General features: G+C 44.5%; 1 protein-coding gene across 5 annotated transcripts in view; it reads right to left on the minus strand.

The window, feature by feature from the left end:
* Window positions 1-24,091, minus strand: part of TUB (TUB bipartite transcription factor) — a 135,554-nt gene extending 111,463 nt beyond the window's left edge. For 3 of the 5 annotated variants that reach the window (XM_066551874.1, XM_066551872.1, XM_066551870.1), the window contains exon 1: window positions 23,886-24,091. In XM_066551874.1, coding sequence (XP_066407971.1) covers window positions 23,886-23,941 — 56 coding nt within the window. In that variant the 5' untranslated portion in view covers window positions 23,942-24,091. The remainder of the gene's footprint in view (window positions 1-23,885) is intronic. The other 2 variants (XM_066551873.1, XM_066551869.1) reach the window with 1 other exon arrangement.
* Window positions 24,092-27,884: the final 3,793 nt, after the last annotated feature.

Below are 27,884 nucleotides of genomic sequence, written 5' to 3' on the forward strand. Positions count from 1 at the left end.
TATCCAGTCAGGCTGTGATGTATTCCCTAATTTTTTTTTTAAAAGTAATTTATGCATCATTTGCTCATACTTTGTCAGACAAACACACCTGTTGATTAAATATCACTAATAACTCAAACCAAAAGCAGATCTAAGAGGTGCCTGGGTATTTTCAGCCACAATGTAAGTTCCAGATGAGGGAACAACTCCTGTTTATGGCCTGCTTGCACTCATCTCTATTTTTATGGAAGAGGAAGGAAAACAAAGCCAGGCTCCATGTAATCATAAACTCATTTTGTCTATATATGGCACATGTAGTTAATCACAGAGGTTTAAGATGACAAGTATTTGGATGAGTGGGAAATAACCATGAATGGGAGCAGAGCCTTGCAGATTTCACCCTGCTGGACTCTGAGCAGTGCTTTTGGATCTTTCTCTCCAAATACTATCAAATTCCACTGGAATTGCCCTGAACAGCAAAGTGAGTGAGCATCCTTCTGGTCTGAGGCCAGACTGCAAACCAAGGGGGCAGAGAGGGAAAAGTTGTCTCTGGGATAAGTGCTATCTCCAGCTCATGACCATTTCTTGGTGACACTGGAATAGTCAGGTGGAAGTGAAGGAGCACATAGAGGCATGGAAAAAGCCCACAAGGATCTAGAAAGGAGATGGGTTATCCAGCACTACAGAATCCCTCTCTGTCCATTCTCTTTGTGTTTATTCCCCAACTTGACAGATTAAGTAGCTATTCTTTCTTTATGTCTGGAAAGTAAGCAGCTTTTGTTGTCCACACAGAGATTTCCAGGTAAGAGCCTTACCACTTTCAATTATTATTTCAGTGAGAATTTATGAGCTACAGAGAACAATGCTAGTATGCTTGAAGTGTGGATATCTGCAGGAGAACTGCTAGCTGGGAGTTATTCACATTTATTGGCCTGTAAATCATTTCACTGTCTCATCACAAGTGCTAGCTTAGAGCATGACTTCGTGTTTACTTAAGGAGCTCCTTTCATCTCAGAGGGATTACATCAGCACATGCTGGCATGCTGCTACCTCTGGGGTGTTATTCTGTTTCCATAAAAGCCATGGAAACATTAACAGTGCAGAGTGTGAAATGCTCAGCATCCTCTCTGCAGCACAAGCAAACGTGGACACACAGAGAAAAAAAATTAATAAGGCAAATATATGTCTTGGGGAAAAAAAAAAAGTGACACTTCTCTTTTCAGTCTTTAACTATTTTCAGTTCAGGGCATTTCCTGGATCCATATGACAAACTTTCACATCCACAGCTTTCTCTGGCAGGCAGCTCCCCGTCTGCTGCCTGCTGTGTGAAAACCCGCTTCCTTTTCCTTGTTTTGATCATGTCTTCCACTAGCTTGGTTTGCTCTGACTCTTAGTTTTTGTACTATCAAACAGTTTGAGGCTTAAGGACGCACTAAACTGGGAGGAGAGGAAAAGCTCATCATATGTAGGGCTCTCTCTCTCTTTTTCTCTCCCTTCCCCAAATAAGAGAAGCAAACAGACCTTGACAAATCCCACAAATCCTTTGAGAGAAAGTATTTATGCACAAATATTATGCTTTCTGAAAATACCAAGAGAAAACAAGGAGGCGGACAATCCCCTTTCAATTACTTGAGCTGAGGTTTGCACAAAATGCTGTTTTAACAGCCTTAGACACAAAGATGAGGGTTTTTGTTAATATTCAGAATAACTGCCAGAATCCCTTATAAAACAAGTAGCCCCTTACACCCCCTTCCAGATGCCAGGGTCTGGACTCACTGCAGCTGACAAGAGTGACAATTTTTGACCCCACAGCCAGCCAGCCTTCCTTCCTTCCTTCCTTCCTTCCTTCCTTCCTTCCTTCCTTCCTTCCTTCCTTCCTTCCTTCCTTCCTTCCTTCCTTCCTTCCGCCACTTACTTCCTTCCGCCACTTACTTCCTTCCGCCACTTCCTTTCCTTCCTTCCTTCCGCCACTTACTTCCTTCCGCCACTTCCTTCCGCCACTTCCCTTCCTTCCTTCCGCCACTTCCTTCCACCACTTCCTTCCTTCCGCCACTTCCTTTCCTTCCTTCCGCCACTTCCTTCCTTCGTTCCTTCCGCCACTTCCTTTCCTTCCTTCCTTCCTTCCTTCCTTCCTTCCTTCCTTCCTTCCTTCCTTCCTTCCTTCCGCCACTTCCTTCCTTCCGCCACTTCCTTCCTTCCGCCACTTCCTTCCGCCACTTCCTTCCTTCCGCCACTTCCTTCCTTCCGCCACTTCCTTCCGCCACTTCCTTTCCTTCCTTCCTTCCTTCCTTCCTTCCTTCCTTCCTTCCTTCCTTCCTTCCTTCCTTCCTTCCTTCCTTCCTTCCTTCCTTCCTTCCGCTACTTCTGCCACTTCCGCCACTTCCACCCCTTCCTTCCGCCACTTCCTTCCTTCCTTTCCCTCCTCCTCCCTCCCCACCAGAATTGTGGGTTTCAGTGGGCTTTACAGATAGGTGTCTGCAATAAACTGGTAGGCACCAAGCTGCCTGAGTGCTTGCCTCAACCACCTCTTGACTCTGCCATGAAACCAAACCTTGCTAGGAAAAGTGGCAAATGCTCCAGCTAAAAGCTCTCTGGCAGCACAATCTGCCTATAATGACAAGTGCTGTTTACTTCAATTGGAACAATAAGTGAGTTTTTCTGCAGCTGGAGCACTGCAGGAGAGTTTGAAGGCATAAGGAGATTCGAAATATGGATATTAAATGTTTGATATATTTCAATATGGCATCTCATTTTCTCCCCTATTAATGGAAATGCTAACATCTTAATTTTGATGGGAATGCAGATTACATTCCATGTCATTACATTAGTTTCTAAAACAGTCTTGCATTAGATATGTGCAGAAAACACAAATTAGGGTTGTCCTAAACTGGATTTTAGAATATTTCCTTCTCCCACTCTACATACAGCAAATTTCCTGCATCCCACCTTGCAACTTGACTTAGTTGATAGACTACAATATCCAACAAGTTATGCTTCCACACCTAAATTTCCTGTAGAATAATTCACACTGACACTAACCCAGAAAATCACAATTCTCGTTATGTCTCTAGAAAACAACACAGAGAAGTAGAAGATAAATAAAGCTGTCAAGCAATGAAGTGAAACTGGGAAAATCAATTCCAGAATGTAAATAATAATGGCTGCCATGACTGCAATGACAAACATTATCCTAATCCTTAGTACAGCATGCAGAATGCCAGAGTATTTGTTAAAGTGGGCCAAAATAGCTCCCTTACCCATTTAATGGCAGCAGAAAATTAGTTTGGATTCATTTGTCTGCATGCTAAGCATCAGGCAGCATGTTGATAACATACCTGCCCTGCCACACTTGCAGATTTCCTGCATGAGCCACAGTGATATTTTAAATATCTTTATGCTTGGCCTCTTCAGCTGCCCTTCATGGGAAGTCTGGAAATGCTGTGTGAACTTTACAGGTCACAGAAACAGATTGAGATGTTTACAGATACAAAAATGTCTTAAAAAAGCAAATGGCCGTAAAGCTGCTGAATAAATCTTGTTTATAGTTACAATTAAATGCTGCCATAAATTATTCTCATTTCTCATTAAGATTTTTTTTTAGAAAAAGTGATACCCAGGTGGTTCTGTCATTTTTGTTCAGAAGTCTAAAGCAAATCAGCACAAGATGCTTCCTCATGCCCAGAGGAATAAGCAATCTCCTTCCACAGACTTCAGCTCCATGGAATGAGCCAAACCATTTCCTTTTGCACTTTCTGTTTTGACAAATCCAGTATTTGTTGATGTATAGTGCATACACTGTTCCAAAATGTGAAATATCTTTTATTGTGGAACATGGGAGATTCTGACAGACAGACCCCTGTGTTACCCTTCCAGGTCTTTGCTGAAATCTGGCACTGAGCACAGGTACTCCAGCCAGGAGAGTATTTATCATGGGAGTGCAACAGGGGAAGAAATTTCTAAAATAGCAAGGGGAGCCTGAACATTCTGAGTTCAACAAAGGAACCAAACTTTTAAAACTTGCAAGCTGGTGCTGCCTGGGTTTGTCTGAAAAGTGGCAGACCCCTGTGGGTGCAGGTCCTGAGCTGTTCCTGCACTTTACTCACACATTCCCAGCCACAATTAGATTTTACCATTCTCCCTCATCTCTTCCAATATTAATTACATCACTCCTCTACACCTATTTCATTACAAAATTAACATTGCTCTGTAGAAAAAAGGAGATCCCCCTTTGTTTTCTGTTCAGATCCCATGAATTCTCTTGTACATCAGGGAACTACAGCTGGTACGGGGTCCTGTGCCACAACAGGCTACATTTTCCTGATAAAGAAATCAGCAACACATTTGAGAAGGTATGTTGTACATCTTTTCCTAGAGAAAAATTAATTTGGTGCCTCTGAAAAGCAGAATAAAAATCTTTCTCAGCATCTCAGGCATAGCACATCCCTAGGAATGCCCTCCAAAATTTCAGTAGATGTGACCAGAAAAGGATGATTATTTCCCCCCCACTAAATGTGATAAACATACTATTTTGAACTTCAGCATCAATTAAAATATCCAATATATTTTAAGGCTTTCAGTCTGGAGATAATAGTACATTCATATAAACGTTTTACTCACATTAATAATCTCCATTTTAAATTTTCTTTTATATGCCTTGGATATATTTGCTGAAAATACAAGCTGAGAAGGAAAGACAAGTATGAGATGGAATCAAATGGCAAAAATTCGTTATTGCAGAATTTTCAAGTTTGTTTTGCTAAGAACTCATTCTAATGAAGAATTAAGAACACTAAATTTAAAATGCCAAAATGTCCTGTTTCAAGCAGCAGTGATTCACTTTGACTTGCTTCCTATATTCCATAGAAATCAAAACAACATGTTTTGACAGCATTCTGTCAAGATTATTAGCAGTAATTAATCAATTCCCACAAAACATTTCAATTTCAGCAGGAAACCCAAACTGCCAAGATTGTTGATGGCTGTGGTAGAAGCACAGCAGAAAAACTTGTTCTGCCTCAGAGGTCTCAGGTAACAGTTTCTACAGGTTTAGACAGAATATACCTCATCTGTCTACATCAAAATATTTGTTACAGGGGTTAGTTGTGGTCACATTTTATTTGCCACATCCCTGGAAACATTCAAGGCCAGGTTGGACAGGACTCTGAGCAACCTGATCTAGTTCAAGATGTCCCTGCTCATTGCAGGAGGCTTGAACAAGATGAACTAGACTTTAAAGGTCCCTTCCAGCCCAAACTGTTCTATAATTTAATTATTCTATTCCCAAAGACTATCTTTTTCCCCATTTTTTATGACTGTCTTTTCAGGCTCATACTACAGTGTCTGTCTGGCCACACAGATTTTCAACACAAATGCAGAAGACAGACATCTGGCATAAATTTGGAGAGATCACTTCATATTTACTGGGACAAAGCATCACGGAAGCTTAGAAGTTTCACACAGTAGGCAGTGCAGGTTCTTAAAAAAAGACATTTTCTTTATTTCCACTGATGCTTACAAGTGGCAGAAGTAAAGAGCTGAGGCCCTGGAGATGGAGCAGCCCCAGCCCAGGAGGAAGCTCTGTTTAAACCTCTACAAGAGGATGCTGGATGTTTTCTTGGCTCTTGCTCATCCATTTTCCTATATTTCACTCCTTACCCTGCTGGATTCACCTGCATTCTCTGCCCCAGCACCTCTGTTTTATACCATCATCATCCCATGAATTCCCTCATACAGACCCTCTGCAGTTCCCACAGCTGCACCCTCACAGGTAGAGCTCAAGTCTAGAAAAAGACACCCTCAGAACAGCCACAGACTCAGGAGAGGGAAGTAATACTTTTCTATCACTTACAGGAATTCCTGAAATTATTATTCATCAGTTCAGCACATTGGTACATAGTGTAAAGCCAGAATTGCCAAGGGTCAGTATGAACACACCCACATTCACTGTGAGTTTTCCAGTACTCCTGGCTGATGCTATTTTGCAGCTGCCCAGCTGTGCACTCAAAAGCACCTGCAATGAAACCCTCATGTCAGAGCTAATTTCATGTGATTCTGAATGAGCAACTGTGCTAGAAGCAGCTATTTGAAACCTTTTTTGAATATGTGTGTATCAAAGAAGAACAAGGAAATCTCTTTGTGTCCTCGGTCCTCTTCCCTTGTACCAGGGTGGCCCCAGGACTGGTAGTGGAATATGACATCAGCTCTGTACAGGGGCAGGGCACTGCCTTCATCCACACTAAAAAGCCAGAAACTGCATTTTTCTCTCTCTTCTTTTTTGAGAACTCTGCTGGCAATCCTAGAAAAGCCTGGGTTGGAAGGAATCTTCAAATCATCTACTTCCAAATCCCTGGCATGGGCAGACAAGTTTACTCAGAGCCCCATTCAACCTGTTCTTGAACACTTCCAGGGCTGGGGCAGCCTAAATTTCTGTGGGCAACCTTTGCCAGAGCTTCAGCACCCTCACAGCTAAGAATTTCCTCCTGATATCTAATCTAAGTCTCTCCTCTTTTAGTTTAAAACCCTTGCCTCTTCTCCTATCACTACCAGCCCATGTCCAAAGTCGCTCTCCCTCTTTTTTATAATCCTCAAGAGTATGACAGCGCAGTCAGGGGTCAGGCCCAGCTGCTGGCACACCATCTCCCTTGTCTGTGCTGGACCTTATAAAAGGCTGCTCTGCCCAGCACACAAATTTTAACAGATGGGAAAGGGTTTGACATTTTATATCATTGAGTGAAATGCCAGACATCTGCAGGGCACAAGAGGGCACCTGGTGTTCCCACTCCACCTTCTGCATCCTCCTGAGGGGATCTGGAGTCCCTGCCCAGGAATCAGATCCACCCCCTCCTCCCTGGCTGTGGAGGAGGCAGCAGCTCTCCACTGCAGGAAATCATCTCTCAGCCCTTCTTGATGCCATATTCCCCCTCATGCTCTCTTACTGCATCCTTACAGAGCACACCTGTAAAAATCAAGGTCTAGGAGAGCCCTGAGTGTTGATGAGGCCACCCTTGGAGAGCTCACGCTGTTAAGATTCTGGTTTTTAACTCATGGTTTTCCAGCTGAAGGCAGTTGCCAAGACAACAGGTCTGATTCAGCAGCAGTGAATTGTCAGGGCAACAATCTCTGGCCATACCTGGGACGTGCTGAACAGCACAACCAGCCAGCAGACATGGAAGGCCACACCCCAAAAAAAAATTGCCTATTAAAAGCTTAAAATCTGGGATATGTGGAAAGCCAAAGTAACTTTGCACTTGCCCACCTCAAAAAGCTGAGTACAGTTACTCCACACAGAGAAAGAAAAAGATTTTTAATAACTTGGCAAAAGAAATAATCCTGTCTCAGCCTGATAGGAATCCATAAAACATGACTATGTGCAGCCCTTCCATGGTTTGTACACAACATCCTCTGTTTACACTGTCACCATCTTTTGGGGGATATCACTGGTGCAACGTGGGAGGAAGTTCACTGTGCTGCTCATGCAGAATTTGCTCTCCATTTCCTGATGGAGCAAGGAACTTGTGTTTCTTTCCAATTTTAAACACTTCTTCCACTGTGTTTTCTTTTAGAATATTTGCACTTTAAGAAAATACATGCCTAAAATGTATTGAAGGATGAGTGGGGAGAGGAAGGAATATCACAGTAGTATGTAGTCATGCTTTATTTAAACTAATTTATAGGCCCTTGAAAATATTTGAACTTTTTTCCCTCCAAATTTAGCCAGTCTTCCACGATATTAATTATTCATTTCCCCAATGTATTTCAAGCAGTGCAATCATAATTAAATAAAATACCCATTCATTTTGCTTGACCATCTCTCTGCATTTTAAAGTGCATTTTAACTGTTTTAAGGATGCGGATGATTTGGGTTGGAGCTGGGGTGAAGGCTTTTGGTTTATTCTGCTCTCTTACAAACTCTGACAAATTTTGCTAAATTCCAGCATGGCCCTGCTTTCATATAGATCTGTCCTGCTGCAATGGAGATTTTGGATTGAAATTTCCTTATTTCTTGAGGGACTCCACAAACTCACTGAAGCTTCTGATGTTAAAGCCTCTGTGTGTTTAATGTGAGCAAGAGGCTGCTTGGTGAAACATTTTCTTATGAACTTAGGAATGCTGTCACCTTCTAGCTTAGCTTCACTTGCCACAATTTTTATTATTGCTCATCATTATTTGGATGTAAGGGCTCAGTTTAAGTCACTTTTAATTGCCCCGAAGTCCACTACAAATTGACCAGCAGGGCTGTCAGGGCTCAGCCATTCCCTTACAAGGAATTGGGGGATCCTAAATGAATAATTTTCCTGTCCATTTTGTGAGCCAGCTGAACACAGCAAGATATCTCACCAACCAACCTCAAGCTCCACAGGCCACCGAGCACTGCATCAGCCACATCACTTGCCCTGCTTGTCACAGACAGAGGGACTGGGATGTTTTCAATTAGGACTTGTGCCTATTTTCATATTTCTCCTTTCCAACCTGTGTGTGCAAGTATCAGGCTTACCTTTTCTTTATCAGAGGATCAGGAATGACACAGGAGAATGACATCAGGAATGACACATGGAGAGCTGCATGCAGTATTTTCAGGAGACCGAGGGATTTCAGTGCTCCTCTAAAGAGATTGGGATTTTTTCAGCCTTCAGCCAAGTGTTATCAATTTCCTATACCTTTAAAATGCTAGAGCTCTTGTTAACTTAGGTTTTGGAGGTTTGTTTTTTTTTAATCCTAAATATGCTTTTTATATCAAGATTTATGAAGATTGATCAACTAAGCTGACTCAAAATATGCCACAGTTAGAATTTTAAAAACATACCTGGATTTGTTTAACAGACTGATGCTTTGCCTAAATCACAGGTCAATCATAACAGGATGGGAAATTTGTCATAAAAAATAGGACCAATACTTGCAAACTTGTTTACTCAACTATGGTTTTAAAAAGTCAACTCAAGTGACCCGGATTTAAAGTCAACTCACCTGAAAAATCAAGCATCTGAAAAATAAGCAACACATCTCCCAGATGAAGCAATTACCTAATTAGTGATAGTAAAGCAATGAGCATCTCATCAGTTTGCTGTTAAACACCAAAGAAAGCATTAATGTGTATATCTGGCAAACAGCTCCAGGTGACTTGACAGACATATTTATGATAAAAGATTATAAAAATAACAGAAGCCATTTCACATTCCACACAGGAGAAACTAGGAGCTGAAAAAGTATTTCAGAAGCATCTCAATGATTTTGTGATGATAAAAGTGGCATTTTTTGTTAATGCCACCAAGCCTTGAATAAAATGCCATGTTCCTTCTGTCTGCTTCAAGTTTTCTGCCTTTGCATTTGCAAAATCAAAAGGGTTTACAAGATGAATGTGAGTTATCCTCCACCCTTTGACTTAGTAAAAAACAACTATGACTTACTAACAAACAACTTTAATGCAGCCAGTGCTGAACTGGAGTTCAAGGGCCATTTCTTGGAAATCTGAAATACACTGAAACCTCAACAAAGAAAATGGTACTCTATTAAATCTGCACACTGTGGAGGAATAGTAAAAAACCTCTATTGGGTCATCGATACCAGAGTGGTAATAAACCCATGAAAATTTGTTGTTTCAGCTATTTTATCTGTTCAGCTCTTTAGTACATGGTGTAGGAAAGGAATGGCAATTTACCAACATCAGTCAGCCAAATCTGATGCAGTTACACACAGTAACAGGTGTATTAAATTGCTTATCCAAATCCCACCTGCAAACCATTGGACACAAACCCCAAGGTATGTAACAACATTTTCAAAAACATGTTTAAAAAATCGAGGTTTGTGCTGGGGCCACTATGGCACATTAAGATGTAGCATCATCCACCTGCACTCTTGCTGTCTCATGCTTAAAAAAGAAAAAAGAAAAAAAAAAAAGGCAAATCTCCATGACCATTAAGGCTAACAGGCATAGCTCATACTGAAGGAGGCAACCCAGACTCCACCATCCCTCCCTTTGCCTTGCAGTTTAAGTGGTGGAGATTTGCCTTTATTTTATAGGAAAACCTACAGCTGGCTGGAAAGGACTGGATAGGGTTACTAAAAATGTTGTCTGTTCTAGCAAGGGGGATGAGCAGGCTCAGAATAAGTTAAATTACGTGCACTTCTGCACCATTCTCACTTTTCAATGTGATAGTCTCAATTACAGGTGACAGTTTCTATTATTGGGAAAAAATGCACTGAGTGAGGAAAAAAAAAAAAGTTTCTGGATCTGGCAGGTTTCAGGAAGAAATTCCAGCCCCATGTTAGCAGCCTCCTTATTCTTCTTTGGAAAGGCTTGACCTGCAGGGAGGGAGGAAAGACTGCTCTGTCATTTATCACCATGATTTCCAGCTATCTTGTTTTTTGGAGACAAACAATGCATCTGGAGGCCTCTGAGAAGAAGGAGCAGTGCACCTCTGCGCTTCGGCGTGACTGCATGAGTATGACATAGTTGGACAAAAAAGCCTTTTCATTCCCCCTCCTACAAGAGCCCCAGGGGATTCAGCTTCCTCTCAGTACCTCCTGCAATCTACATAAAGCTATTTTTTGCCACAGGGGCTCAGTGCTGAGTGACTGAGCACTCTGGAGTAACACTTCATGGTAACACTTATTCTTGGTAACCAAACAGCCACTCGGGGGCTTGCTCATAAAAACCCAAAATGGGGGGAATCTGCAGGAAAACTGCCCAAGACTGGGTTCCTCACAGCTTCACAGCAGCTGGAGGGTGAAGGACAGTCCTTTTTTGTAGAGATGTTTCCTAAATCTCCAGGCAGCTCTGCCTCAAAGAGTGCTGAGCAGCCCCAGCGATGGCTGTGACATGTCCCAGAAGCTGCCTGCCCTCCCCACCAACACTACTGTCAGAACCCCAAAATTTGGGATGTCAGGATCCAAAAATTCATGGTTCAACAGCTCAAATTTGGGGTTTGAAGGGGTTTGAACCCAAAATTGGGGGTTGGGGGGAGCTAGGATACCAAACTGGGGGGCTCTGGGGATAGCAGAAAATTGGAGGGATCAGAACCCCAAAATCCGGGGTCAAGACTTCAAATTTTGGGGGGTTTGGGAGGTCCAGGGCCCTATAAAATCACCCAGTTTTGGACCTTAAATTTGAGGACACTAAATTTGAGGACATGGGAGGGTGTGGACACCAAATTGAGGGAGCAGAAATTTCAGGAGACTGGAGGGGTCAGAATCCCAAAATCTGAAGGGTCAGAACCTGAAATTCAGGGTTCCAGAGCTCAAATTTGGGAATTTGGGGCATCCTAGACCTGAAATTTGGGGGTTTCAGGATGCAAACTCCTGGGAAGAGACCTCACATTGAGATGAAAATATTGTTTCTGATGAGTGTCTTAAGTCAGCAAATAGAAAGGTGTGCTTATTCCATTAATTAGAGCTTTGGGATTGATTTAATTAAAGATAGGAAGGAATTATGTCTTGCAACACTGAGCAAGGCAGGTGAATATGATGTATTTAGGCAGGTAGAGTGAAAAAAGGAATGCAAGTGCAGGATTTCAGGCAGGGGAGCTACGTGAGCTTAGCACAGCTGAAGTCACGAGTAGGAATTGGATGCACGTTTGGGAGGAAGATTCCCCATTCCCTCTGCCCCTCTCGGGTAGGGGTATTTTGAGAGTGGGGAGAGGAAAGGCAGGACATCAGCACCTCTACCCACATCATTTCCTATATGGGGAATCACAGAAGAAATGGAATGGGTTGGGTTGGAAGGGACCTTAAAGATCATCTTGTTGTGACCCCCCTGCCATGGGCAGGAACACTTTACTCTAGACCATCAACCTGACCTTGAGCTCTTCCAGGGATGGGGCATCCACAGCTTCTTTGAGCAACCTTTGCCAGTGCCTCAGCACCCTCACAGTAAAAATGTTTTTCCAAATATCCAATCTATGACAACTCTTTCATTCTGAAGCCATCCCCAGTGTCCTGTCACTACATGGCCTTGTGAGAATGTCCCTCTCCATTACAGGCTCCCTTCAGGCACTGGAGGGCTACAGTGAGGTCACCCAAAGCCTTCTCTTTTCTAGACTGAACAATCCAAATTTTCTCAGCCTTTTCTGACAGAAGAGGTGCTCCATGCCTCTGATCATCTTGGTGGCCTCCTCTGGACCCACCCCAACAGTTCCACGTCCTTCCTGTGCTGAGACCCCAGAGGGACAGAACCCCCTCCCTCACTCTGCTGCCCACGGGGCTCTGGATGCAGCCCAGGATGTGGGGAATTTCTGGGGTGCAAGTGCACATGTACACATTGCAGGGTCATGTCCAGCCTCTCATCTACCCTTATTCCCACGTCCTTCTTGGCAGGGCTCCTCTCCATCTGCTCAGCTGGGCTTTCCTGTGCTGCAGGGGTGCCTGGCTGCTCACCTACCACTGCACATGCAAGGCTTCCAGCTCTGCAAAGCTGTGCTCTCACTGCACAACCACCACACAGTAATAACATTTCAGAATGTGATTAAGTACCTCAAAATAGCAGCTCCTATTTCTCTGGCCAATGCTCAGATAATGCACTATCGGGACAGCACAGATTTAATACAGCAGGCAGTTGCATCCTTCATGAAACAGCTAAGGGAAGTGAAAAGCTGTGAAGATCCTCCCTCATTTTCTCTAGCCTTGTCCACTGCTAAGGTGAATCAAAAATAATACCCGTTTGGGTTTTTTAGTTATGGTCCATCACCAGGGATGTAACTGCAGTAAAACTGGAAAGAGGAGACAAGACAGTAAAGTAGCAGAAAAAAAGAATATAAAGGAGAGGACTTGAAAGAGATGGAAGTAAACAAAACACCTTTCTAAACTTCCTGTATTTCCTGCACCAACACCTTTCCAGACCGAGGGACAAGAATATGGATTTGGTTAATAAAAACCTCATCTAGTGGCCCTAAAAATCTCCTAGAATATCCAGAGGGTGTCTGAAAAGCAGTAAAGAAAGGTGAAGTTCCCAGTCACAGAACAAACAAGATGGCAGAGCAAGGAGAACCCTGGCAGCTCTCGGGGAGTGTCATGGAGTGAAGTTCACATTTAATTCGAGAGACTTTCCCCCTTCCACACCCAACAAGGAACATCCCTCCTACACATGGGTGAGCAAAAGATGGAGGGTGCCAGGTTGATGTCAGCAATCCAATTCCCTAAGACATGCTGGGTAACACTTCTTGTTTCCTCAGCCATGTTCTGTGTCTTCTATTAGAGATTAGTTTTCTTTTTTACATCCATAGACTGGAGTACTCATAAGCCCATCTGGGGCCAGGGCAGAGAGCACAAGGCTATAGTTAAATGTCAGCCCACAAGGCTGTAACCAGAGCAAAGCTGAACTCAAATTTAAACAATCAGCACCTCTACAGTGAGACCTTTCCCTGACACCTGTGCTCTTTTTCTTTCATTTAGCAAAGCCTCATGCACAGCATCCAGGCAAAGGTGAATTTTAAGTCAGACTAACAAACATTTAAGAAGAGTCTCCCCATATCACAGACATCAGGATCTGAGCATATATTTGAATAGTTCATTACACAAGGATGGGGTTTTCAGCTGTCCCCCCTCAAAAAAAAAAAAAAAAAGTTATAAATCTGCTGTATTTTATGCAAGAAAAACTTGACAGTGCCTAAGTCATAATACAAGTACACAAGTTATAACTTAAAGACCTCTGGTAACTTTTGCATGAAAAAAAGTTGACAGTACTTGTGGACACAATTCAGGTATCATTATAAAACTTTTTGCATAATTTCTGCACCATATTAAAAGACTCAATCTGAGATATTTCAGAAGAGGCTCATTAAAGGGCTCTAGTATTGTTCTCAGCTAAATAATCTGTTTTATTACTCCCTCTCTCCGTACCTATTCTTATCCAAGTCATCTACCCTGACTTGCCAACTACCTACACAAGAGTGGTGAAGAGAAACTTAATTTAAAAAAAAAAAGATTCTATATTTCCAGCATTGACATTGAAACATTCATACTTCATTTACTGTACATAGAATTCAGAATTTTTGTACAGCTGCACTGTGACTGAGATACCATCAAAAAGGTAAACTTGGACATTGCAACTGTAGGAAAAAAGCAGTTGTTGGTAAAGAAGCCAGAATTTCAAATACACTCAGAGGCTCACACCACTGCTGGAGCATCACACTGCTACTGGAGGCACAAGCACTTTTATGCTGCACAGTACATCAGAAGAATATATGCATAAAAATATCAGCAGCTTCTCTTTGTGCCTAAGTCTGGACCAAATAACCAGCCAGGAAGGTAAAGGATAAGATGCAAAACAATATTCTTTGCAATGTTGTTCTTTTCATAAGAATCACAGGAAAGGGATTTAGGGACATACTTCATAGCATGGATATGATCCCACAGGTCAACAGGGGCAAGGTGAAAGCAAAAAGAGATTTTTAGCAGGAAGATAATCATCAATGCCAAAAAAATCAATTTGAGTCAAAGATATATGCATACCTTCCTCTATCAAGAGAATTTAGCATAGCAGGAACTGCACTCAGCCTCACCCTGCACCCACAATCCAGGGCTGTTCCACAGCACAGATTCCCCAGGCTGGGTGGGAATGCTCCACACAGGATGGCAGAGAAGCACTGCAGAGCACTCACACTTGTTAATTAACAATGAAACTTGCACCTAGAAAAGTGCATTTTTGTGTACCAAGATGGGAACAGATCCTTGTCTCCCACACTTAGAGCAAGGTTTCTTTGGACTCTTAGCTCAGCATCACTTTGCTTTATGCTAACAAACCTACAGCTCATCCAAGACAACAGGAAAACCTCACTGCAAGGGATAAGCAAAACAAATGCTTCTACTTTTGCAGGTATTTCACTTGAATTACATTTTAAAACAACCTATTAGTCCATGCAGATTTGCCAGTGAATGAATCAAATGCATATAATGTATCATAAAGACATGACAGTGAACAAAACAGAGTTAGATCACCACATTTGAGCTTCAGTTTCCCTCCCAGGCACATTTGAGATGCCTGCAGTCCCAGCCTGGCCAGGAGGATGCCTGGTGGACAAATCCTGGCCTCACTTGCCCAGGAGCAAACAGTGGAGCTGCAGGCTGCAGGGCCTTTTGCCTTATTGGCAGCCAAGACCTGATGCCCAGGGGAGACAGTAAATATCAGGAAAATATCACCACCTTCCTTCCCAGTCTCAGAGGCAAAAAGCAATATATTTGCACTTAATGATGCCATATTTGAGATGATATATTTAATAATCCCTGTAGTCAGTCTGAAGCTCAGCCCCAGGAGCTCCGAAAATTACGAACATAAATAGCTGTGGCTTAGCCTCAGCTCTCTTGCAAAGAGCAGCTCACCTGCACCCAGAGCTGATGGGAGGAGTGCACCTTCACCTGAACTATAATTCAGACATCAAAAAAACCCCAGTATATTATTCTGTGGTTGCTCATTATTTTTCTTAAGAGAGAGCAAACAACATCTGTGTAATACAACTACAAGTGGAGAATGGAATCAAAATCTCTGGTTTTCAACAAGTCTGGAACATTCATTCTCAGCTCTGATTTTAAACTAGTTCTTATGTTTTAGTTCAAAGCTCCTTTCCCTGGTATTCATACACCTGCATTCCAAGCACAATTCCCTTGGACCTCAGTGCACGCATTGCTTCAGGAATAATTTTGCATTTGCAAAAGGATGAATGAAAATAGCCCAGACTCTGATATGAACACCTTTGGCTGTAGTATCCAGCATCCCATACTCCTGGAGGTAATCCTCTTACTGTGATTAGCAGAAGAACAGAAGGGTTGTAAGGAGGGACTTAGTGGGCTTTGGCCTCAGACAGGGTTCATAGCCCAGGCTGGCTCCTCTGCTTCTTGCATGAGTGACCCACGCTGAATTTCAAAATCCTTGCTAAGTAAATACATGCAAGGGATTTCTAGGAAGGTGAGAAGAAAAAGGAAGTGTGCCAGAGAGAAACAAAAGTGTACATAGCATATTGTGAAGGTGAAAAGAGAGTGAAATTTGAAATGGTTGTGATGTGGGTGATGCAGTTACTGGGAAAATGTGGCAGGGTATCTGTGCACATAGAACACAGCTGGGGAGAAAACCACAGCAAGCTTCCAAGAGAAGGGGACACTTACCCATCAGTGTCTGGATTTTAGGCCTGCTGAAGCACAGAATGCCATGGAAAGAAAGTTACTGCCAAGACCTTCAAATCTTCTGTTCACACAACACACTGGAGTTCAGCTCCAATCCCACTGATTCCCAGCTCCCTCTCAGCATTTACCCTTTACTCACTTGTTGCTAGTAAGACAAGGCTATAAACTATTCATTATTTAGAAAGCTTCTTTTTCCTCCCCTCCAGAAATCTGCTCTGTGCAACTGAGCTCCTCTGAGATTTACTCCGACCCACCTAAATAAACCCAACCAAATCCACTGACCACATATGTCATTCTTGGTCACAGCACTGCCTCACATGTACATAAAAATCAGCTCACCTGCTGATTGTTTAATAATGAACAGCTCCCAGTTTCCCTACTGGCCCCTCTCTTTATTTCTTGCTTCTGATTCATCTGCACCTTCCTACCAACAAAATCTTTTCTAGTCTGAGTGCACTGTTTCACAATCCAGATGTTAACTCCATTCCACTAGACCTTGTTATGAAGCCCAAGTTTCATTATTCTTCCTAAATCCAGCCAAATTATACTAAAAAGCAGAGCACTTTTATTTATTCCTACCTAAGATGAAAATAAATATCATGGAGGGATAAACTAACTTTAAGCAGAAGCTTCAGTTTGGGAAAGCTCATTCAGCTGTACTTCAATAGTACTGCGTTAAAAAAGAACAAAATTCAAGCGAGGAATGAAGCAAAAAAGGAGCTATATTCTTAGAAACCACAGCATCCTGCAAACAGGCAAAACAGTCTGTGTGGGGCCAGCCTCTCCTGGACTGACTCTCTGACTGACAGCTCCTGCCAAATCCCTCCAGACCTCTCCCTTACACAGCCTTCCTCAGAAAGCTCTCTGGGAGCATCTTTCACCAATCAGCAAATTCCCTGGCTTCCAGCAGGATTTTAGCTGGAAGCCAGCTCTGCAAAACAACCTGGGAGAGTATATCTAGAAAAGCCACAGTAAGGAACTGGCTTTGATATTCCAGAAGTCCCAGCAGAAGATGTTTGAGCAGGATTTTCAAGCAGGATTTTCAAGTTGGAAAAGTTTCACTTTGAGAAATATGTTTTAAAGGATTGCCAGCAAACTCTGTGAAAACAAGAGTGAATCTAGGTGAGCTTGCACACTATTCCCCAAGAACAGATCAATAGTTCAACATTAATATCAATGACATCTGTGCCTGGAGGAGCCATGAGGAACTGTTCCACCCTCCAAACAGCCCTTTGTGTTCCCAGGCAGCAGAAATGCACAGCGTGGAGGAGGAGGGTGCTGGGGGTGTGCGAAACAATGAAACTTCAAAACAAACTGGACTGCTTCCAAAACAGAAGAGTACTGCTTCTGGAATTACATCTAGGCATGATCTTGTCTCCCTAAGGCCCCACAAATTGGTGGAGGAATTTGAGCTGGCACATTTACTAGACAGGTAAGTAAGTAATTGGATGTTTGACACAGTGTGGCAGTTTGTCACAGTAATAGGAGACCCTAACACACCACAGCACCAGCAGGATAAAAGGAATCAAACGCACAACACAGCAAGCTCATAAAGAAATAATGCTGGTTTTTTTCAAGCAAGGTGACTTACCTGCCTAATCACCTATGTAGTATACTTCTAGAGACAAATTACAACTTAAGAATTACTTTTGAAATTGATTTTGAGCTGATTTGTTGACAATTAGCTCTTCAAAGACCTGTACTCCTCTGGGAGCATCTTTGTTTTCATACAAGCTCCTGGAATCTTCCCCTGCTCTTGACCTCAGCATTCAAGCATTTCAGATATATCCAAGCACTGGCTAACATCCCTCTTCTACAAACACAGGTGGCTGCTGGCTGAACTCAGCCTGGTCATCTCAATGGACATCCCACTGTGTCAACAGCTGGGATGGCTCTTCTGTCCTGACTCATTTCTGAAGGGAAAAACCATCTCTGTTGGTGCTCAGCCATGAACATTATTCCTCATATTTCCATTAGTAGTGGCATTCATACAAATTACATATTGGAGAGAGAAAAGGTTTTCTTTTCATGAAAATGCAGATCATGAGCGGCGTGGTTGGTTTTTCTCTCAGATATAATCTAACGCTGAGAGCTGCAATGAGAGCACAAAGAGTATCTGATAGCTCAGAGCTGCAGTGCTCTATCTTCCCTGCACTGTGCATGGATGCAGGCACAGCAGAGAGTGACAATTCCATGCTCCAGCACCAGGGATGAGGCACTTAACATGTCTTTTAGACTGGTAACAAAAGGCGTTTGCACGGCGATGAGACCACAGAGCACGGAAAGAGAAAAGTGCTAATAGGAGACCCAGAGCAGCATTTCTTGTGGTACATCACATGCCATTTCTTGAGGTACATCACTCTTCACAGACAGTTTTGTTGCTTTCCTATTCCTCCTTCTATCCTGAAAAATGCTTGAGTTATCTTTATGGTTCAAGAGACAACCTGAAGGCAGGATTTAAGCACAAAGCTTTGCAGAGACCTTGGAACTTTAACAGAGGTCTACAACCATACTGACAAAAGATGTATATATTCTGTGTCAATTTCTATTGCAAGCTAAGACTCAAGTGATTTTCTCCTTCTTACTGAAAATTCCCAGCTTATGTTACCTGGATATATAGCATCACTACAGATAAACCAAAGACCAGATGTATCACTGACTTTCCTTTAAAAATTTACCCTTCACTCTCACTACTGAGCTGCTGGCTGTGATCTTTACTGCTCCAAGCACCAACCACAGAATCATGTATGTTGGAAATAACCATGGAGCCAAACATTAAACCAGCACTGGCAAGTACACCACTAAACCATGTCCCCAAGTGTCACATCAACATGGCTTTTAAATATCTCCAGGGATGGAGACTCAGCCAGCTCCCTGGGCAGCCTGTTCCAGTGCTTGCAACTCTTTCAGTGAAGAAATTCTTACATTTGTTAGAAATTCTTACATTAGGATTGTCATGCTACACGTGAGCCCAGTAGGTTTAAATTATATTCTCAGGCTACTTTTGCTTAAGAAGCTTTAAAATTTCTTCTTCAGGGAAGCAGGAGCTGAAGTTTTCTCTCTCACACCTCTCTGCAAGGCTGTCGCAAGTCTCTGGAGGATTCACACACTCCAAGGATGTGCTGCCAACCAACACAAAACATTCACCCTTGAGCATAGGAGGATGCACATGAACTCACCTCAGATCATTCCTAGTGCCTTGGTTTAAGGAAAGAAACATCACTCCCAAACTCTAGCTTCTCCTACGTCATTGAAATTAAAATGCTTTATCATGAAAGAAAAATAAAGAACTTAATTCCAGCAAACTAAATGCACAACACTGATAACCTTATAAAGATTTCTGTATCTGTTACAGGAATGTTTTATTCTGGCTTCACTTGAGGGTTGGCTGATTCTATCTCTCCTTTTGACCCGCAGAACAACTTTCTCTTCTTGTCCTCCCAGATTCTTTGTCCAGTGATTACAGCTTTAAAGGAACCTCATCCAGGAGGAAACGCCTGAAGACACAAGAAGGCAGAGGAGAGAAGGGTGGCTTGGCTGCAAATAGAGAGGAGCTGCTCTTTGGTGTAGTTAAAGTGCACTCACTGCAGCAAACCTGTACATGCTTCAGGATTTCACAGATGCTACTTCAAAGGAGAGAAGGAAAAAGAAAGTTAAGTTTCTCTAAGAACTTTTTTGGATGAAGTTTGGAGGACAGCCCTATTTACTCATTGATGAAAGCACGTCCCAGAAAAATCAAGACAGAGGAGTCTTAAAAACCTTCAAAAACAAAGATCTAAGATCGAAACCCTCCAACTCCATGACCCAGATGCACTGTCACAGCTTTTTAACATAGGCTGAAAAAAGGCAAAACCAGAAATAGCAGCTTCAAAAGGAAGTAAAAAACAACACTGATATCCAGAATAGAACAAAGATACAGATCAGTGGAAAAAAGTTTCAAGCTGTCTCCAACAGCTGAAACATCCTGAAAGTAGGTTTCCCAAAATATACTTCCAAATGCTGGTGGATAAAACCTCCATCACTCATAGTGTGGTAATTAGTGAGGTTGGGATGGCTGCACTGAAGCCCTCCAGGAAAGAAATAGAGAGTAAGTCTGGAGACAAAACAGAGAGAGAAAAGGGTGGAAAACTATGGATGTGTTGGTGTCAGGAAGAGATGTGAGAAAGGAGGGATGACTTCATATTTGGCATTTTGCTGTGGCTTGTTGGCTTTTTTGGTAAAAAAAAAAAATCTTTGTTCAGGCATGGGTATGATGCAAAGGTTACATGTTCCTTCTGCAAAACTTCTGCTGCTCCTGAAGAAATCCTTCTAGACTAGCCATGAGAGCTAAGCACAGTCCAGTGATTCATGAAAAAACCTTGCAAAATCAAGGAGAACCACTGATTCCTTGAAGTTTTTCCAAATATGGACTGCAGATTCCCATTCTGCAGTACTTGCTCATATATTTGATTTCAAACAGGTCTTCTGTGCCCATGGATTGACTGAATTCTGCACACTGTCCTAAACTGTGCCTTCAACTGAATTCAACTACACGAATGTTATCAGAGCTCCCTCAAGCCTTCATGAGCACCATTTTGACCTCCAGTGGTCAAATTTGGGTTGTGCTGTTGAGGTTTAAGCATTTGACAATCTGGTCACCAGCTGCTGCGAGTGCTAGGAAGGACTCAGGTGTTCCAGCTCATGAGAATGGATCTTCATACCAGCCAAAGACTGTTCCCCATTTTCACCTTCCTATCATATTAATGACTCTTCTCTCTGAGCTTTCATTTCCACCTGAGAAGCACTGGGTAAAACCTCCACTAGCAGATAGCACCAACACAAGGAGGTTTCAAGCATCTCCAAGAGCAAAGGCCTGCATGGTTCCCAAAGAAAGCTGGGGGGAGGCAGCAAGAGTGCTGATGGGCACCAGCCCAGCTGCCAAAACGTGCACCAGCACTGAACACTGGAAGCCTGGAGGAGAACAAGTTCCACTCTGCTCTGGAAGATGAGTGTTTCTGCACACCCAGGGACCACAGGCACAATGAGCACGTAGTGTGATGCTCAAGAGGAAAAGAAGCCAAACAGAAACTGAATATAAACTGTCCAATAAACAGCTTGTCACCAAGGGCAGAAGGTGAAAGAGAAGATTTTTTTACTCTAGAAGTTAACTATCTGAACCCAGAGCTCCTGAGTGTTCCTAGGACAATCAAAATATCCCCAGTTGTTGTTTAAATTGCTGCTGGTCCTGTGCTTTCAGCTGGCAATGTTCAGAATGACCAGGGAATTACAACAGCACTAAAATGGGAGGACAGCAAAGATATGCACAAGATAAGGCCAACTTTTTGGAGCCAGCTGTGGAAATGCCAATGTGATCATTAAGAGCTTTTTCCAATTGTACCTGCTTCTTTCTCACACACACACTGGTCTAGGCTGGGGTGGGGAGTGGGGAAAAGCTCCCCCTTGGTTAGGAGAGCAGCTGAGGGGAGCTGTGCTCAACAGGGCTCCCTCACTCCGAGTTCCCAAGTGATTGGATTTGCTCTGGGTTGCACAAATTATCTGCAGGAACAACCTGTGGATATCCTGGGCAGCAAGCCTAAGGGAATACCACAATCACAGGCCAAATGCTGAGATACACAACAAATGTCAAATAAATCCCATTAGAAAAATACCTGCCAGCTGCACACACAAGGGACACAGCAACTCCCCTCATTTCCATGGGGAAAAATCCCTGCCTGCATCTTATGGAGTCCAAAGGCCAAACCCTTTGTTTAATCAGTTTAATTTAATAGATGATACCTGGCTTCTTTTTTAATTATGGATGTAATTGTGTTTATGGGAGGCAGCACCTGCTCCTTTGGCCCTGTCCCTCTATTTCTGCAATGCTGATTCATGGATGCCAACACAAGAGGAGTACCTGGGTGTTCTTTTTCACAAGAAAAAGACATTGGCCTTCACACAGTGCTTGGCTGCTCACAGGGCTGTCCCACATGTCTCTGCCACAGAGCTGCCACCCCTAGAGCCACTGGGACTCCTGTGGCCACTGGTGAGTGAGAACAAAGCTGGGACATGATCCAAAAGCCACCAGGGTTTGGGATAAAAGGGAGTTAGCTCCTCTCCTGCCAGGAACCAGGGCACAAGATGGGTGTGGAAGCGCAGGTTCAGCCTAAGAGAGCAACTCTGCATTGATTTTCAGAAGAAGACTGAGTAAAAGCCGTGACTCCTCAAAGGACTCCTCATCCTCACAGCACTGAAATATATGTGTGTATATATATGTACAGTACATAGTTAGATTTATAAGGAAAAACCCCCAAATCCAAGAACTGGCCACCAAAAAACCAGCCTGGGCACTGCAATATTGTATTTGTGCCCCAAGATGATGTAGGAGAGCCAAGCAGGGTGAACACACAAGTGCAGAATGTTCCCAGGTGAAGGCTGATGAGCACTCATCAGTGACTTCTCTGTCAGGGTCAGGAAGACTGAAAACTGGAGAGATAGATTGCAAGTAATACATAAGGTTAGATCACAATGTGATAGCACCAGGAGAAAACCTCCAAGAGGAGTTTCTGTGAAATGTTTGGGTTGTTTACTGTAGGGTAAGAATATTGAAGCTGCTGTAAACTTGGGCTGCATGGGACAGACTGAGCTCTTCAGGGTCTCACTGCTGCTCTTTGAGCATGTGCCATCAGATGGAAAGAATCCTTTGCATGGGACAATGCACCATAAAATCACAGCTTGTTGTATAACTCAGTTTTACATACACATAAACACATACACCTCCTTTTTAAAGAAAATATTGTTCCATTGGCACCACCGTATCTGTATTTTTTACTGCTAAGGCAGTGGGAATGCACCAAAAATGAGTGAAACTCTCTAGATGCACATATAAAACATACATACCCACGCATCCAGGGAGCGTGGGCAGTGCTGAATACCTGGTTAACCCCTGAAAACCACTTCCAAGGGCTATTTCTCCAGAATATTGTGGTGGTGATTCAGTGAGATGCTAACACTGCTTATACTTAGTATTTCAGGTGTAACATTTACACAGAAAAAACAACGAACCCCCCCCCCCACACACAAACAAACACCATGAAAATAGTATGAAGTTTGTACCTTTTTCTTTTTTCTTGATGCAGGCTTGAAGAACCTGTCAGTCACAACCATGATTCACATAAAACAAAATTAATGCTGCAATAAATTTCTGTTTCCAGGAAGAGGAAAAGCATGCATGCTGGTTTGAAACACAGTGGGAATATTTCAAATTCGAATTTGAAATATTCCCAAATTCAGCCCGCTCAGCTCTGTGGTACCCAGGCTGCACACAGTGCTTACTCGAAAACATCACTCTTTAGCCACATCCTGGCTCCTTGCCACCTCCATTTCCCAAGCTTTAGTTTATATTTGTTAAAATCTTTGAGCAGCAGTTCCTACAGACCACCTTTAAGAAGTCTGGGCAACTGCTGAGGTGATCAGTGCACCTCAGACCCTGCTCAGAGGAGAGAGCCTGGGGAACATTTGCATTCAGGGCTGGGAGCACCCCCAGCCTGGCCACCCACCCCAGGGTGAAACTCCCGCCCCGGTTTCCAGAAAAACACCTGCTAAATATCATCAAACACCGCTGCTGGAGTTACTGGCAACACAGGGTGTCCCAAGAATGGAAAAGCAGCATCAGTAAAGGGTTTTGCTTCCCTGAAGAAGGCTCCCCATCTCGGTTTATATAAACAGCGTGATGGATTTACAATATCAGGAAGGAAAAAAGAAAAGAAAATAGTAATAATTAAAAAAAAGAAAACAACAAACCAGAACAAGACAGACGATACCTGTTGTAACTCCATCTACTGTAAGACATGTTCCTGTTGCTGCTGACACCATCCATCTCCGGCTCGGCTACAGCGCTGCCGGCATGGCTCGGCTGCCGCGGGCAGGGCAGGGCAGGGCAGGGCCGGGCGCTCACACACCTGCCTGCGGCCGGACCCGCCCCGCCGCCGGGGGCAGCCGCCTCCGGCCCTGCGCGGCACGGCCGGGATTCACCGCCCCGCAGCGGCTTCGCATCGAGCTCTGCTGCTCGGAGCGAACCACTGCCGGTGCCGGGGAGGGAGGAGGACGAGGAGGAGGAGGGAGGGATGAAGAGAAGGGGAGGCTCCCGGGGTTCCCGCCGAGGGGCCGGACGCTCAGAGGCAGCGGCAGACGCGCAGGTAACAAACGGGAGCGCGGCTGCTAAAGCCGCTTAAGGGATATTCGGCGGGGCTGTGCTGAGGAGCGCGGCGGCTTGTGCGCCTCCTGCTCCGGCACGCGCGCCTTATTTATTTATTTATCGCGGTTGCCACAGATACGGATCCATTGCGCTGACATCAGCCGCCTCCCACCCAGCGCCGGGCCCGGGTCTGGCCGGCGTGCTGTGCCGGGCGGCGCACGGCTGCCATGGCTGCCCGCCATGGGGCCGGGAGCGCCCGTCCCCTCAGGGCCGCGGCCTCGCCGCCCGCTGCGGCCCCTGCGGCTGGCAGGGGGTGGGCAGGGGGCACTCGGAGTGCAGAAAAACGCCTTGCACTCCCATGTTCAGTCACTGGCTTGCCACAGTGCATGGTCCCAGTTCACCCAGGCCAGGGGTGTGAGAGCCCTCCAGCCTCGACGTGGCTCTACCAGAGCTGGGACCGAAAGCCGAACCATCCTTCACAGCTCCTGCACACACATCCCTGGTGGAGACGGCAGTGTCCAGTGGCAGGGCCTGTGCCGAGCACTCTGATGGTCACATCCCTCAGCTGAAGGCAGCACAGGGCCTGTGGTGCTCCCAGGTGCCCACAGCTGCCCAATGTTGGGAACCGGGACTGCCGCCCAATGTCCCACAATTGTGAGGCCTGGCTGCAGTGTTAGGCAGAGACAGCAGGATCATGATCCCATCTCCTGCAACACCACAGCACATGGGGCTGCCCAGAGGGCATGACCACCCCTAGGCCAAGGGAGATGCTTCCAGAATCAGTGCCAGGTCAGCACAGTCAGACCCAGGGCAATGCAGGATAGCTACAGACACACAGACAGCTGGGGGACTGCTCTCAAACCTTTCCCAGACAGTCCCAACTCTTTGGCCTGTGCTAGTATCTTCTGGCTCCTTCTATCACTGCTTGGCAGTCAGGTGCCCAGCCCTGCTCTTATGTGAAAGGTCTCTCATAAGAAATGTATAAGAATCCCAAGGATGCATAAATAAGGACTGGAAGGGACTTGAGTGAATCAGGCCCAGTCACTCATCTCACACACTACTGGTATCTGATGAGGGTTTCATGCTGAAGGTCCGGAGGCTGCTAGCGAAGAGCTCATAGAGCTCCAGAAAGCAGCTGAAAGTCCTGGAGTTCCTCCCTGCTGACAGAGACTTCCCATTCGTAGCTCAAAGGTATTCATGGACATCAGTCAGCCAATTGTTCTTGCACCGTTCAGTTCCTTTAGTTCAAATAAATTAATATCTGCCATTACTCTTTAAATTCCCAGTCTTTATTTTCAAAGGGTAAATAGACCAAATCCTCAATCCCTTTGCATCAGGACAGGCAGAACAACTCCAAGAGCTTTTTCCATGTACCATTTTTAACCCAAATCAAACCCTTCCTGAATATGGGTGGTATTTGGCCATACTTCTTTCAAACAGGGAAAACATCAAACAGGGTTCCTTGGAATGGCAATTAAAGTGCCCAGACCTGAACCCTGCTCCTTGTAACTGCATATACCCTGTTGTTGATGTGATGTATAGACAGTGCATTCCCATTTATCTCTTTTATTATCCACATGGAGTGACCTGGATGAATTGGACCATCTGGAAAGCAGAGTTAGTCACAGCCCATCTCCTTCACCTACCTGCTCTGCTCAAACTGAGGCATTTGGAAATGGGCAAACTGAAACCATTTGCTTGTCTGTGGGATTACTCGGGCCAACATTTTCCACATGGGAGCAGCTGAAAATCATCCTGATGAGTCCCTGCAGCCTAGAGAAGCCTCTGTCAGAAACAAACCTCTCAAGGCACATCAATAAAAGCAAGGAGCACAGGTTGTCTGCTCTCCTCTTCACATGTCTCATTTAAAGTGTAGCTCACTGGCACCTCAGGCTCCTTCTCAGTCATCCTGGACCAAAGCACTGAGCAGGAGAATGTCAGCCACGGTGGTTCATCCTGACAGTGCAAACACAGCCATACAGCCAGAGCTGTCTTGTCCCAGCATGCTGAGGCAGGTGGGATGCAAAGATTCGGGGCTGACCCTGCTGAACCTCAGGGCAAGCACAGCCTCTATAGACAGGTAACACATCAAAACCAACCCCCCTCCCCCCCCAATCAAATTTTGGCAGAGTAGTGCTTGGAGAACTTGCCTGTGCCTGCCTCAGGGGACCCCTTCACACACATCCTTGCAGAAGAGATGCTCCAGAGTAGAGCCCAGTGTGGTCACCACTGCTCTGCTGCAGGTAAACAACAGCTTGAGAGTCCTCAGAAAAGTACTCTGGGCAGCAGCTTTAGCCTCCTGGGACACAGGTGTCTCCCTGCTTCCTGCTCCTGGGTGACAGCTCCTTGAATGCTGTCTCCCAACCCATCTGCTCAGGAGTATGTTAATTTCTTGTTTCACTTACTCAAAACAAACGCTAATGACTGACAGTGAAGCCTTTGCCTGTGATGGATTGTGAGCAGCTCCAGGTCCTGCTGCTGGGCAGTGACTTTGCTCTGTGAGTGTCCCAGCTCTGCTCCTGCCCCTGACCCCACAGCCTGCATTGCTGGCCATAGCACTTCAAAGATGAACTTTTCAGAAAGGTTTGGATGGCGAAGCTGGGGCACTCATGAGCCCGTGCAAGGGGCAGTGACACAAATGACATCCATCCTGGAATTCAGTCAGAGAGAAATGGTTTTCTTGTCATTCAGATCCATGCTGGAATTCAGTCAGAGAGAAATGGTTTTCTTGTAATTTGCTCTGCTCCCAGTGCTTCAGGGCATGTGTCACCATGTGTTTGAGCACGGCTGCATCCACACACATCCAAAATGAGTCACGTCTGCTCCCTGCTTCCAGAGATTCCCTCTGACCACTGCAGATGCAGGGACATCTCAAAGCAAGCATGTTTAATCCGGGGGGAGCAAGGGCTGAGCTTCTAGGTTACAGCATATGAATGCTGGAGCAGTAATAACATTTCAGTTCTTCTTTAAAGCATTGAGGAGCTGCCTCACAGACTCCATCCCAGTGCCAGCTGGGAGAAAGACTGGAACAGAGCACTGAAAAGATACAAAATCTTCCTTGCTTCAGGTGTTCAGAATACTGAACAAATGACAAATGACTCTATCACCCAAATAAATGTCATCTGGAATACTGGCCTGAGCTGTTGAAATACCACAGAAATTAAACCAGCAGCAGGGCTGCAGCAAACAGGCTGTTGCTGCATTTCCCTGCAGACAAATGGCAAAGTACCTGCTGAGTCACTGCATGAAGCCTAACAGGTTTAACAGTGCAAAGTAAGAACACAACCTAAACTCCAGATTAGATATTCTAGAAACACTCTGGGTTTTAAGCGTGCTTTTTGGGCATGCCCACTCTGCGATTATGTATATATATATTGTATCAACAGGACCGACGCTGCCCCCACCACCCCAAACAGCTGCTCACAATGAGATTAGGAGTCCTTCAGCGGCGCTAATTAGTGCTGACGCAAGCAGGGATTTCTCCGAGCCCTCGGGGCTGCTGCCTGGAGGTGAGGATGCTCCCGGGTCTGCAGGCGCTGCCCTGCCATAGAGTAGCCCGATAATATCCCTGCCCTGCTGCTTCGACAAAAAAGTTCCTCCCTCTGTCCTCCCGAGGGGCTGCCCG

Source organism: Molothrus aeneus, chromosome 6 (assembly GCF_037042795.1).
Source record: "Molothrus aeneus isolate 106 chromosome 6, BPBGC_Maene_1.0, whole genome shotgun sequence".
Lineage (NCBI taxonomy): Eukaryota > Metazoa > Chordata > Aves > Passeriformes > Icteridae > Molothrus > Molothrus aeneus.